Raw genomic sequence first — 13,623 nt, forward strand, 5'->3', positions numbered from 1 at the left:
GATTTGAGCAAGCGCATTTAATTTGTTTATGTTTTTTCCGTCCACGGCACGCGACGATTTTTAAACCAGAGCGCGGTACTGATCCCAAAACGTTTTTCTTGTTATTATTGTTTGTTGTCTTTTTGCAATGGCGGTAAAATATTCGGCAAGTGATAAGGAACAATTTATTAAAATGTTGATAAACTATCCTATTATAGAAGATAAAAGGACTGATTCCTATAATATTGAGAAGAAGAAAAAAGCATGGGATAAAATTACGTTAGAGTATAATGAGGTAGCTACAGAAAAGGTAAATATAAAATTTATGTTGTGTAGCTATAATATTCTTTGATATAGGATTTATTATTATGGTTTGAGATAATTATGCATTAAAGTAGATTATATATCTTTTAAACAGGAAATAGAAAGAAATATTTTTAGTAGCTACATTTAAAAAATTCTGTTTATTTTAGAGAACAGTAATCCAGTTAAAAAGATTATGGGATAAAATAAAAAGAAGCAGGAAAAGTGCGTTAGCTGAAGAGAGGCGTGAAGTGATGGCCACAGGAGGCGGGCCGTCTAAACCACTACCACCTTATTCACAACCCGAAGTAGATGCCCTGATACCTCATCTCGATTATGAAGTTAATATTGAAGATGATTCTGATGGCATAAATTTAAAAAATACAGAAGGTAAACTTTCTATACTTTGTTAATCATCAAAACAATTGCTATTTTTATTTGTTTCAGTTGTACGGTCATCAGAAGAGGCAACTGCTTCAACGGTATCAGTCACCTCTTACGTCTTAGTGCCAGAAACCCCAACATTATCCACTCCATTAAACCCAAGTGCTGTTAAAGGTAATATTCTACGATTATAGGACCTAGCAAATATTTTTAAATTAATTATTGTCACAGTCTCGCGCCCCCCTAAAAAAAAGGAAGATCATCTTGATCAGTTGACCAAGGCAAGGTTAGGCCTAGTTGAAAAGGAAGAATCATATATGAAAGAACTTCATGATATCCGTATGGAGGAGGCGAAATATAAGGCGGCGGCTGCCAAGTTCGTAATGTTACAAGAAGAGGCAAAATGGAAGAAAAGTAGAGATGAATAAATAAACGATTAATTTAATAATTAATAAATGATTAACAAGTAATAGTTTTATTTTCAATAGTATGTACCTAATAGTAGATATAGATTTTTAATCAAAATAATTATGAACTATATGGTTTCTCATCACATTACCTAAACCTAAATTTCCTTCACGAAAAATAATTTCTGGAACATCATCGTCGATCTGTAGAGGTTCGTCTATGATGTCACGGTAAGTAATGGAAATATTATGAAGAATAGCACAAGCTACGATAATATAACAGGAAGTGGAGATCTTGGTAGCAAGTCCCCGACTCAAACAAGGAAATCGGCGCTTTAAAACACCAAATAATCGTTCTACGGTATTTCTTGTCTGAATATGTGCTTGGTTGTATCGCCTTTCTCCTGGAGTACGTACTTGTCTAAATGGAGTCAGCAAGTAAGGTAAACATGGATATCCCGCATCACCAAGCAAATATCCAGGAAGTTCTCTTCGTTGAAACTTTCCCTTTAAGGAACTCCTTTGAAAAATGTAACTGTCATGGTAACTTCCTGGATATCGTGAAACAATATCTAATATTTGTAAATTAGGACCTGAAGTTGCTTGTACGTTAATAGAAAAGTATCGTTTTCTATTTCGGAACAGTTCGGCAACATCTCCTCCTGGACTCTTGATAGTGATATGTGTGCAATCGACACACCCTGTGACATTTGGAAAGTTAGCAATTGTACTAAATTGCCGTTGCATTTCCGGAATATCCTCATTAAGTGGAAATGTGATATATGTTCTAGAGTGTGCTGCAAGTCTTCTGGTGATTCTTGTCACAACTCGGCTTACAGTACTTTGGCTGAGTCCTTTCAAGTCTCCACAGACAATCTACAAACATATAATTATATTATTATAAAAGTGTGGCTTTTTTATTTTGTTAATTTTCACCTGAAAACTTCCGCTAGCGTAAAAACGCAACGTTAAAAGTAATCCTATCAATGTGGGTACCGGCAATCCTCTGTTAGTCATGGGTTCACGGACATGTACCATTGGTAATAGAATATCACGCACCACCTCTTTCCTAAATCTAAATCGTTTTTTAAATTGGATTTCACTGTAAAATTCAAAAGGGTTTTCCATATCTCGAATATACCTAAAATAATCAACGAAATAAATAATATCAAATTCAAAGGTTTTCTGCAACCAATTTACCTCCGATGTATATGAAAATCTATGTCCAAAATATCCCTGTGGGCATTATATAATAGATCTAAATCACGTTCCATTGTTAAATCGAATTATTATGAAAAATAAAACAAAATTTAAATTATTTACTAATCTGGCGGTCGCTCGGAGATAGTACTGACCATCTCCAACGAATCGCTAACGCCGCGCCAAAATTTCAGTGAATGCGCATGTGTGTCATTGTTGGCGAACGACTCTGCATGACAAATATGCGTGGGAGATTGGCGAACCGCTGGCGGCGCGCCAGCGATCGTTTATGAATACCAGTGTAAAACTCACGAAAACCTCGGAAGCATTCCGATCCTACACGGAGAGTTCGGTTTTGTTCGGCAAGAAGCGCTTTGCGGGAATTTTGAACATTATGAATAATCGAGAATCGAACAATAATCACAGACAATAATTTTATTATGCGAAATTGCTAACAGTAGTTGACTGTTTTGGTTGTTCATTTTGTTTTTTATAGTTTTTGACTATTTTTAGAAATATGGCTATATTTAAAAACTGATCTGCATTCATATATTTTTGAAACATACAAATACTACCATTAAAGTTACGAAATGTAATTTGTCATTATTTGCTCATTTTAAACAAGAAAGGTGGTTAATGTATATGGCTGATATTTGGTAATATACCTATATTGCCTACATCAAGTGATTTTAGTCAAAGTTGCATTGATTATTGGTATAAATTAAAAATTGTTTCATTTGCAGATTGCATGATCACTATCTAATTTGATGCATAAGTGAGAACCATCATAGATCATAGCTTTACTTGGAGAGAGCTCATTATTCTCACAAATTCTACTCTCAAATCTTTTATTAAAATATCAGTTCATAAATTGAATCACATTTTCATGGGGAAATAAACGTTTTGGGACAATTTGTTAGCTTAATTACTATAACATATTAGAAATAAAAAAACAAATTTATAGTTCTACTTTTATTAGAATGTTGCAGTTTCGATTACGGCCTATAAAAAGAAACTGCAAGAAACTTATGGCTGTTCTATGTCAAGAAAATACAATAATTACAACAATACAATACAATAATTTTAACAATAAACAATACCACATTGTACAGGTTAGTAGTAAGTAGTACAAAATAAATATAAAACCCTTTAACCAACAGTCAATACATATTTACTTAAAGTAAGACCAAAAACAAAATAAATAAAGCCTTAAACCAATAACCTCTTTCACTTTGTTGGGAATAATTCTTGCTTATCCATTTTCCTTTTTATGGCTCATTATATGGTCTTTTATTGAACTACTGGCCTTCTCTGTTCATTTAGAACAATAATTGCTGATGTGTCCTAAAAATAAAAAAGAGACTATTTGGCATAGTGTTTTTTTTCATTTCTATTTTATCTACCTGGCTGATTTACTATGATTACGATAATAATTGAAAGTTTTTTTCCACGCAGTCATTATATTTTCTTGGCTTGGCGAATGCATAATTTATCTTGATCTTCTGTTTTTCATACCACAGTTTATAACTTTCCTTTGTAGCAAAGTCATAGGTAAAGTTATGTGTTTCCATTTTCAATTTATTACTTCATGGTGTTTACCTTCAAATGTTGTTGCAATATACTGCAACTTCCACAAACTATATAGACTACCATATTTAGAGTATACAGTGGGCAAATAATACGTTTCTTCTTATTATAGTGTTTTTCACAAAATTAAGTGAAACAACACAAATTAAAAAATAATCCAGTCTGTAATATTAATTTTCTAAACTAGTTCTAAACTTTTCTTACTAGTTATATGAATCGCTGGATCCCCAAAACGCATTCACAAATTGTAAATCTTCTTTAAATGCTTTTAGTATTTTTGGTATTGTTTAAAAATACAGGAATGCTGTTGAGTTTTTAACTTTGTTTCTTGAATAGGGCCATATTTAGTCTGATATTTATAAAAGTGCCGTTGTTTCCAAAGTCCATCAGCGGCAAAGATCAGCTGAGTTTGACGTAGACCGCGGTTGCGCGGTTCAGCTTCTGAGTATTTTGTCCTTAGAGAAGGAAAGAGAGATTCCCTTTCCTTGTCTAGGGTATCGTGAGTTTTAGTGTGGTTTTAGTGTCGTCTAGACTTATGGTGGGTTCATACAGCCAAATAAAATAAAATAAGAATAAAATAAAATAAAATAAGAAAGTTGGTTATATGGGATACCGTACATGCGTTCATACAGCCAAATAAAATAAAAAGTCTTTATCTTTTAACTTCTTGTTTTATTTTATGTGAAAACGGCTTTGCGCACGCTTAATTCTAACCTACAAATATTTTCAGTTTGGATTTAATTTATTTTTTAATTTCACATAAGTAAAATGTATAATATAGTAGGCAACGAATAAATAAATAGTAAAATTACTATAAACAATCGTAAAAGTTAACTTTTATCCAGCCTCATCGTACTGCGCATGAGCAAATATATATTTCTTATTTTATTTTATTTGCCTGTATGAACGCACACTAAGAATTCCTTATTTCTTATTTTATTTTATTTGGCTGTATGAACCCACCTTTATGCACAGAGATCGAACCAGATCGAACCATGATCGAACCTTGTTTTCTTTCACAGTTTTCTGGTTTTCTTGTGGTTTTCTTTGTACCTTGTACCATGCGTGCATGCGTGGCAATCGTAGCATATTAGCAGACTGTGTTGTGCATGTGTTGTGTGTTAGCAGCATGTTAGCAGATGTAGCCAGAGATTTAGCGATTTAGCAGATGTTTTTACGGATATTTTGTTGTAAAAGTTGTTGGAGAAAGATTTTTACTAAATTTGTTCCTATATTGCTAATTACTTAGGTATATATAAAATATAAATGACAACACCTGAATATGTGTCATATATGTGTGAACAAAACGAAATGAAAATGAATTATTTTTATATTCATTTTATGGCTGTGAACTGAACTCTTTATTTTTTCTCTTTCAGGTACTGATCTTTTTTATTAAAAACTATGAATAAAATAGATGAAGAAATAGATTTGAAGCCGTAAGTATTAAATCCTTGTATTATGTAGAAATTTTGATTCATGCCTTGAGGTATTGTTTTCAGAGGATTGATCCATTGTTAAAATTTAAAAATTTCTCAAATGCTGCAAAATATGGTATCACTATCACACTCTTGCACACGTGTCTAGACTGTCGCCTCGCCACAAAGCGAGAAATCAGAATATCGCTACAAATCGATGTTGCTACTGAACATAGTGCATCAAGCTACAAATTACTTTGCTATCGCTTTGAAACATGAACAAAGTTGCACCCCTGAACTTTTCTTGGCGATCTCTTCGTGTTGCATTTGAAATTACAAGTTTTTATGTAAAATAAATATTTAAAAAAGACCAGCAATTTTTGATACCCCTGTATACATTTAAGGAAGCAATCAAATTGTTCAGTAAAGTTTATTTCTCTACTTTTAAACTCGGTACAAGAATTAATTCTGAAAAGTACTGTATAAGGATATTGACAATCTTTTTTATTATAGCATGCATATATAAATTTTATTAAATATCTCAAAACTCCAAGTTTCACACTGTAATTTTTAAAATTATTTTATTAGGTCGAAGGAAAAAAAGAAAAGGATCCATAAATGTGCAATATGCAATTTCCAAGCACGATATGCGTCAAATATTCGCCAACACAAGAAAGTTCACTTGACACAGGAAGAACGAGAGCTGTTTGCTTGTTCGTATTGTGACAACAAATATATTTCAAAACAAGGCTTAAAAAACCACCTTGATAATAACCATAGTGAATTCAGGTAAATTTATTGTAAGCATAAGAATGGTACCTAAATCATATATAGTATATAGTTCATCTAAGTAGTTCATATCAAATAAACTTTTAGTCACGTAATTCATGTAAATTCATGTAAAAAAGAAGAAAGAATTTATTGGGCAAGCCTACAGTAAGATTAGCCATGAGACATGACTAAAACATGACTATATTATATTCTATTATATCCATATAATATTATATATTATCAAAAATTGTAGTCATTTCCGCTGAACGGGAAGTGACTGAAACTAATTGAATACATACCAAATTTCGTTTTTTATCAGTAAAAATTAAAACGTTATAGGGCTGAGCCATTTTTGAAAAACACCAGGTATACCGGCAGACCAGCGCTTCCACGCGCTACTGTTTAACATATGTAGGTATTAACCTTTGGAAGATTATGTTCCCATTTTTGATGGAAATTCCATAAGTCATGCACTTTATACGTTCCATGACACAGAATTGCAGTCGTACTTTGATAAAATGATTTATTGTCTGTTTTTTTTTATTTACCATACAGTATTTTGCTACAGTCCTGACTCTTTGGACAGACTTTATAATCTCAATTTTTTGTCAATATAAAATCTCGACAATGCTGTATAAAATAGTTGTCATTCTTGTTTCACCGGAAGTGACTACAACTTTTATTTTTAAATGGCACCTTCAATATTTTTTAATTTTATTCACTAGAAAATGACACTCTGAATCGAATGACATAATATCATAACTGCTGTCCTCCATTCGCGAACTTCGAGTTCCGGGCTTTACGCCCTGGGGCTACTCGAGAACGGTCCTGAAAGGAGCGGTGCGCGATAGCCTGGTGCCTCCATATGGCGCGGAACAGTTCTGGAGCTTTATGATTCAATTGAATGGAGTGAGAGTATCTTGTTCTTGAACACTTCAGAGCTGCTCAACTGCGTGAAAGGAGGACAGCAATTAAAGCTGTATATTTATTTCCAATTCAAAAAAAATAAATAATTACAGAAATCCTAAATACTCACAATATTGTCCAGAAATAGCGCAGGTTAGTCTCATCTACTCTACTGAACCATATATATAAATGACAATTTAAAATTTAGTATACCCTAAAGTTATTGCGAAAATAAATTTGCTGTAAGATAAACAATAAGTAACAAAATAAACTAAACTAAGGTAATTTTCGTCCAAATTGTAACCAAGAAACACCTAGATGACCAAACACCTGTATGTGCAATAGTTACAATTTAAATATTTCAAATAAACAAGTATAGTATATCCCTACACAATTATTCCCTATAAATATATTCCTAAACAATTACCAAAACTATAAACTACAAAGTACAAAATTTATAACAACTAGAACAAGATCTTAAATACATTATTATTTTCAAAAATATAGGATCTACATTTTTTCTTAAATACTTGGATTTTATTAATATTTTTTATTTCTAAAGGTAAAAGGTTATACATTTTTGGTTATTATATCAATTATATCAACTTTTGACATATTCGCTCAAAAACAAATTGTATTTTAAATTTAAATCTAGAGTGCCATGGCTGTGTTAAAAACACTAATTTTTAATCAAGGAGCCTTGGAAAAATAGATTGGTTCGTCTCAAGGACTGTATATATTCTAAAGGACTGTTCGATCTTCGATCGCGTCAAATCGCCGCTATCATAGTCGCCGTGGATGTTTTCGTCACGCAGGGACCAGCGCTCCACAATGCGGTGGATGGTTATTCTAGCGGGACAAAATCGGGCAATGTTTAGGACTTAAAATCTAACAACGTAGCAAATGGTTTAATATATAGCAGCCATATAGTTAAATTTATTTTATTATTAACAACTTAATTTATTAATAAATAAATAAATACAAGGTAATAAAACCACAGATTATACAGGTTATAATTTTTGTTTTTTCTTTATTGTTTTTCCTGGTTCCAATTTTCGGAATCGGGCACTAGTTAGGTGACTAGTTTGCGCGCATAGCACGCCCACTTATGGCCTCTAAAATGGTGCACAGCGCCTGACCGGCACAGTTATTAGAGAGATATCGGAAAACCGAATAGCGTCATCCAGTATTTACGCGTACCTTATCATGGTTACGATATGCCCGAGTCAATTTTTAACGCAACACCCGCTAATAACGTTACCGCCTGACGTAATTTGCGGATCAATTACACCAAGCGCTCTTTCTAAATAACCTCTGATAACGTTTAAAAATTGCTTAAATGGGCATGTGCCGGTATTTGACAACCGGAGCCGGCCGGCGAGATCTTTTATTTTAGGTTATGTTTGAATTGTTTTGAATTATTGCTTTAGTTTTATTAGGTAATTTGATATTTAAGTAGCTGGGATTAGTTTTAATTAAATAAATATGGCCCAAAATATGGATTCCATCTCTTCCAATACTAAAGAACCTATAAAGAGTCTTAGGTTTACAGCAGATGACGACTTAGCCCTTCTAAGAGAATTTGTTGCTTGTTGCCCTAAACCCATTGGTAGACGTTGAACAATAAAGCACTGGAAATAAGCACTTTAGCCCTTTAGTTTTAAAATACCTAGTAAACAAAACAATTTCAAAGTTTTAAATTCAAAATTAGGTTAAGTTTAAATAGCGGACGCGATGCGAACAGAATTCTTTCCGATCTGATAACTATAAATGAAAAGAGTTAATACCATCTCACGTAAAGGAAATAACACCTGGCCTTATTAACGTCCATGCACGCTATTCGGTTTAGCGATATCTCTCTATTACGCTGTTTATTGTTATTTTACGCCAGTTTATTTTTGCGCACAGGAAATTTGACTCGTTTGCACATCGTCATAAAAAACAATTTTCGTGCCACGAATAGGGACAAGATTTTTATCTGTATACTTATAGGATACCTAATCTATGATAAAACTATGATATTGTTACGGATTCCGTGGTTCCACTATTTAAACTCACGATAAAATACTTAACGAATTTATTTGTCTCACTCTGTACACACAATTGTGTAATACAATTCTGTAATTTTCTTTTACTTTCTGTCGAATTCGCCAGGTTCCTCAATGCACGTTGCGGTTATGCAACCAGTAATACACCTTGACCTTAACAATATTATTCGTACATGACACACAAAAACCGTACTGTAAACTATTGCCAAATACATAAAATTATGATATAAGGTGAAATACTTACAAAAAACTCTTTAGCAGTTATTTTTTAATTACTTTGTAATCTTGTGACACCCTGTATATTTTATTTTAAAAAATTCTATTTTATTTTGAAAATAATAAATAAGATAGATATTTTAATTTTAACACTCGGTAATTGTAAATTCATATATAGTAAGTATCTAAGACAATTTTTTAAACTTTTATTAAAACTAGTAATAATCATTTAGTTTTATTATAAATTATCAGAAAGTAAAAAAGGCTTTAGCATATCGTCATGCTTTATTTAACTAGAACATCATTTGTATGTTTTTGTCTCGAGGAAAATTGCCGAACTGACTATTGGTGTCATTCATCAGCTGCCAATACACGGAAAGGCCCGGCCTTCGGACTTGGCCTTGGGTCCGGACCTTTAACCCAAAATAGCATAGGTTTGCGTGATAGGCAAAGTCCGCGGATATATTAAAATATGAATAAAAATTGCCGGCCTCAAAGAAAGTTCGAAGGCCGGGCCTTTCCGTGTATGCGGCAGCTATTAATTTTTAAAACTCAGTGCCTTTCGATGGAGTTAAGGTTTCAACAATTACAGCAGCATGTGTTGGTAACTATTGTAACTCAAAAGATCTACGACATCATTCAATATATCAATATTTGAAAAAAGCGAAAGTTTAATACCTGCAGAACAAAGGCACGAAGGATTTTAACAAATAATATACCTACAGTAGAAAAGTACATACCTTTGGCAATGTTCAACATAATTTGGCTTTGAAATAAATAAGCACTTTTAAATAGTTTGTTTTCGTATGACCTCTGCATTGCTGAGCAGAAAACGATCAAATTTGGTTGATAAAAATGTATTGAAATATAAAGAATATTCATGCAGTTTTATATCAATTGGAATTCCTTATTTCTTATTTTATTTTATTCTTATTTTATTTTAATTTGGCTGTATGAACCCACCAATAGGCAAAGTCCGCGGATATATTTCCGCTATGGTTTGAGTAAAACCCCCGGCCTCAAGGCCAAGTTCGAAGGCCGGGCCTTTCCGTGTATGGGCAGCTATTAATTTTTTAAACTCAGTGCCTTTCGATGGAGTTAAGGTTTCAACAATTACAGCAGCATGTGTTGGTAACTATTGTAACTCAAAAGATCTACGACATCATTCAATATATCAATATTTGAAAAAAGCGAAAGTTTAATACCTGCAGAACAAAGGCACGAAGGATTTTAACAAATAATATACCTACAGTAGAAAAGTACATACCTTTGGCAATGTTCAACATAATTTGGCTGGACGGAAAAGGGAAATCAATCGCAAAATTCATAAAATGAATTTAAAGACCGAACCAATCGTAACGTTTGAAGCAACCATACATACACGAAGAACTGTTCTGCAACCATATATACACGACGTAAATTAGCACCATCTATAGTGGGCCGAATCGTCAATTTGTAATTTAATGCTCCTTAAGAGTGACTGAGCCCTGTTTCTAACCAAACGGTTTTGTCCCGCTAAATTTATCTTCCACCGCACTGTGCGCTCGTCTGTCAAAGGCAAAAATAACTGTCACTGTCTAAAATCTTTAGCGCCAACTTCATCTCGGTCCCTAGATAACGTAAAAAAACTGACAGTGCAGGAAGATAGGAATCGAACTATCCTTATCTCTATAGTATCCTTCGGATCGTCTAATGTTTTTAGTGTCTTGTCCTGGCCGATGCCCAATTAGTATTTCTAATCATATCTCAATTTTTTTCAAATGGAACGAGGGTGGCTCATTATGGATATTTGGTTTGGCGCATATTTGGAAAAATAATTTTTTTAGGAATAATTTGATACCACACACTGGGGGTATTTCGAGTCAAATTTTCGTTATGAACCGCATGTTACAATTGCTACGTCTTAACACTGACAAATGTACCACACTGCATGTAGGCTATATAACCCAAGACTGGAGTACAGCATAAAATGCACTACTTTAATATCCGTTGGTGAACAGAATGACCTGGACGTAACCTTATCAGAAAACTTGAAGTGGGAGAGTCAGGTGGCAAAGGTGGTAAAACGCGCGAACACGCTGGTATACATGATTCGCCGTGCATTCCGGGAGATGTCGCAGGAAACCCTGCTTAAAACATATAAGACCTACATCAGGCATATTTTAGAACATGCTGTGGTGACATGGTCCCCATATTTCCGCAAGGATATGGACCTCTTGGAGCGAGTGCAAAGACGTGCAACTAAGATTCCACCAACCCTAAGAAATCTTCCTTATGAAGAGAGGTTAAAACGTCTTGGTTTGACAACATTGGAGGAGAGCCGGAGCCGGGGAGATCTCATAGAATACTATAAGATACTACATGGCCACTACTCGTGTGAGATAGTCTTTTTCCACCGAAATAACAATGCCAATTTGATGGGACATCCCTCTAAAACTGTGTGCAGAGAGGTGTCATAGACTTTCGAGAAAAGAGTTTATTACAAACCGTGTGGTGGCTCAATGGAATAGCTTACCAGAAGACATTGTGACTGCACCCAGTGTGAATAGTTTTAAAAACACACAGACAGTTTCCTAAAACGCTAACTATGAGAGTGCAATAGAAATTAAAGCATGTGTAAATAGTGTATATACTAGAGAAATGTGCAGTCTTACCGGCTTTGCCGTCTACTGCCTGGCTTGTTAATAATAATAATAATAATTACAAATAAGCCATATGCGAAAATGTCAAAATTTGACATATGATATGTCATTCTATTCAGAGTGTCATTTTCTATCGAATAAAGTTAAAAAATACCGAGGGTGCCATTTAAAAATCAAAAGTTGAAGTCAATTCCGGTGAAGCCGGAAGTGAGCAAATACAATTGAATATGCCAATCATAATTTATGTCATGTACTAACATACCAATAGAGAAGCTGAATAAATTAGGCAAAGAAAACAAAGTCCTCCTACACTGGGTGCCTGCTCACCAAGGGATAGAAGGCAATGAAAAAGCAAATAATCTAGCTAGGAAAGGAGCGAACACTCCACTAACTGGACCAGAACCGTTCTGCTTTCCAAGTGGTAACCAACTCAAGGCGGAACTCAAGAACTTGGAAGATTCCATCCGCAACCTGGAATGGAAATCTTGCAATGGTCTAAGACAGTCGAAGAAGTTTCTGAGGGCTTATGATCAAGAAAATCACATATCTTCCTGGGTCTGAGTAAGAACAATCTTCGGATTGTCACGGGGTTTTTAACAGGACACTGTCTCCTCAATGAACACCTCAGTAGATTGAAACTAAGAAGAAACGGCGAATGCAGATTCTGTGGGGAAGATGGTGAAACACCAGTACACCTCATCACTGAGTGCGCCGAGACGACAACCATTCGTGCCATGAATTTTGGTACGACTGATATTGGAGATGGAGAACTACCCTCTATAAAACCGTCCCAGATACTGGCTTTTGTCAAAGCCCTGGGACTGTATGATGAGTTATGATTCAAGAAAGGGGGACACAATGGATCTGTAAGGTCGAAGTGATTAACCCCCCTCCCACTCATTCTAAATTCTAAATTCTAACATACCAAATCTCATTGTTTTATCTGAAAAAATAAAAAAGTTATAGGGGGTGAGCCACTTTTGAGACGCACCCGGTAGTGTGATTCACGGCGATGGCACGTTAGACGTTTATGGAGAACTGGTGAATTTTTATGAAAAATTTTAATTTTTACATAAAGGCACCTTCTCCATCTTTCTAAAATATTTTCAGCGTTACAGTGTTGCCGCATCATTTGAAAATTGGCAGCATTTTTCTTATTTTAAATAGAACACTCAGTATATTATTACACGTTTGAAAACTACTTTCATATCCCATAATTTTTCTATTATACTAACCTATACCTATCTCTAATAGTTTTTGAGATAAAAAATAAAACGTGTAAAATTGACAAAAACATGATCATGAATAAGCATTGGTAAAACCATGAATTAAACATTTTCAAAGTTGAAATTTGGATTATAAATTTACGGAAGTCGATAATATTCGATCTGTCTAAATAAACCCATTGGATATTACACAGGAAGAGCAAAAATATTATTTATTTCCTTTTGTTATAAAATTGCTTAGATCTTTGTTATTTTAAATTCAACCCTATGTATATTATTTGTATTATTGTATATTATAAAAAATATTATGGTAATTAAAATTATATGAATAACAATCTATCAAAGAATGACTTAAAAAAATTCAACTATATTTTCATGTTTTTCTTAATTTTCTCTAAAACGATGTGGAAAATCGGAGAAGTATAAACGGGATTAACCATTTTAAAACAAGCAAACATTTTTATGAAGAATGCATTTTTCCCAAAAAGTCAATAATAAAAAAGTTTTTCCTCTTGTAAAGACAATCCGGGGACGTA

The 13,623-nt window shown here is 33.8% G+C and overlaps 3 protein-coding genes and 1 long non-coding RNA gene across 6 annotated transcripts in view; 2 read left to right on the plus strand and 2 right to left on the minus strand.

Moving 5' to 3' along the window:
- Positions 1–38: 38 nt before the first annotated feature.
- Positions 39–1,129, plus strand: LOC115879998 (myb/SANT-like DNA-binding domain-containing protein 3). The gene is made up of 4 exons (XM_030897092.1): positions 39–289; positions 453–672; positions 730–840; positions 898–1,129. Exons 1-4 carry the CDS (start codon positions 128–130, stop codon positions 1,092–1,094), a joined length of 690 nt encoding a protein of 229 aa, XP_030752952.1. The 5' UTR covers positions 39–127; the 3' UTR covers positions 1,095–1,129.
- Positions 1,130–1,168: 39 nt separating this feature from the next.
- LOC115879997 (putative nuclease HARBI1) lies at positions 1,169–3,417 on the minus strand. Of its 2 annotated transcripts, XM_030897091.1 has the most exons (4): positions 2,429–3,417; positions 2,274–2,331; positions 2,010–2,214; positions 1,169–1,949 (listed from the first exon to the last, which is right to left on the minus strand). In XM_030897091.1, the coding sequence occupies exons 3-4, from the start codon at positions 2,199–2,201 to the stop codon at positions 1,182–1,184; spliced, it is 960 nt and encodes a 319-aa protein (XP_030752951.1). In that variant the 5' UTR covers positions 2,202–2,214; positions 2,274–2,331; positions 2,429–3,417; the 3' UTR covers positions 1,169–1,181. The 2 variants fall into 2 exon arrangements, with proteins under 2 accessions (XP_030752951.1, XP_030752949.1); XM_030897089.1 differs by having other exon boundaries at positions 2,274–3,417.
- A 144-nt stretch (positions 3,418–3,561) lies between these two features.
- Positions 3,562–4,398, minus strand: LOC115880000. The gene is made up of 2 exons (XR_004049785.1): positions 3,677–4,398; positions 3,562–3,617 (listed from the first exon to the last, which is right to left on the minus strand). It is a non-coding gene; the product is annotated as an uncharacterized LOC115880000 (long non-coding RNA).
- A 518-nt stretch (positions 4,399–4,916) lies between these two features.
- LOC115879999 (zinc finger imprinted 3-like) overlaps positions 4,917–13,623 on the plus strand; it is a 39,147-nt gene continuing 30,440 nt past the window's right edge. For both annotated transcript variants that reach the window (XM_030897093.1, XM_030897094.1), the window contains exons 1-3: positions 4,917–5,109; positions 5,240–5,299; positions 5,867–6,067. In XM_030897093.1, coding sequence (XP_030752953.1) covers positions 5,265–5,299; positions 5,867–6,067 — 236 coding nt within the window. In that variant the 5' untranslated portion in view covers positions 4,917–5,109; positions 5,240–5,264. The remainder of the gene's footprint in view (positions 5,110–5,239; positions 5,300–5,866; positions 6,068–13,623) is intronic.

This window comes from Sitophilus oryzae, unplaced genomic scaffold (assembly GCF_002938485.1).
Source record: "Sitophilus oryzae breed Bouriz unplaced genomic scaffold, Soryzae_2.0 scaffold_1604_pilon_pilon, whole genome shotgun sequence".
Classification (NCBI taxonomy): domain Eukaryota; kingdom Metazoa; phylum Arthropoda; class Insecta; order Coleoptera; family Curculionidae; genus Sitophilus; species Sitophilus oryzae.

What these genes read in the sequence shown, in the direction of transcription:
- LOC115879998 (XM_030897092.1), top strand. Translation starts at nt 128, where the DNA reads ATGGCGGTAAAATATTCGGCAAGTGATAAGGAACAATTTATTAAAATG. An exon ending in AAATTTAAAAAATACAGAAG is followed by an intron (nt 673 to 729) that starts GTAAACTTTCTA and finishes TATTTGTTTCAG; the next exon opens with TTGTACGGTCATCAGAAGAG. An exon ending in AAACCCAAGTGCTGTTAAAG is followed by an intron (nt 841 to 897) that starts GTAATATTCTAC and finishes TTATTGTCACAG; the next exon opens with TCTCGCGCCCCCCTAAAAAA.
- LOC115879997 (XM_030897089.1), bottom strand. Translation starts at nt 2,347, where the DNA reads ATGGAACGTGATTTAGATCTATTATATAATGCCCACAGGGATATTTTG. An exon ending in GATTTTCATATACATCGGAG is followed by an intron (nt 2,215 to 2,273) that starts GTAAATTGGTTG and finishes TGATTATTTTAG; the next exon opens with GTATATTCGAGATATGGAAA. An exon ending in ACGCTAGCGGAAGTTTTCAG is followed by an intron (nt 1,950 to 2,009) that starts GTGAAAATTAAC and finishes ATATGTTTGTAG; the next exon opens with ATTGTCTGTGGAGACTTGAA.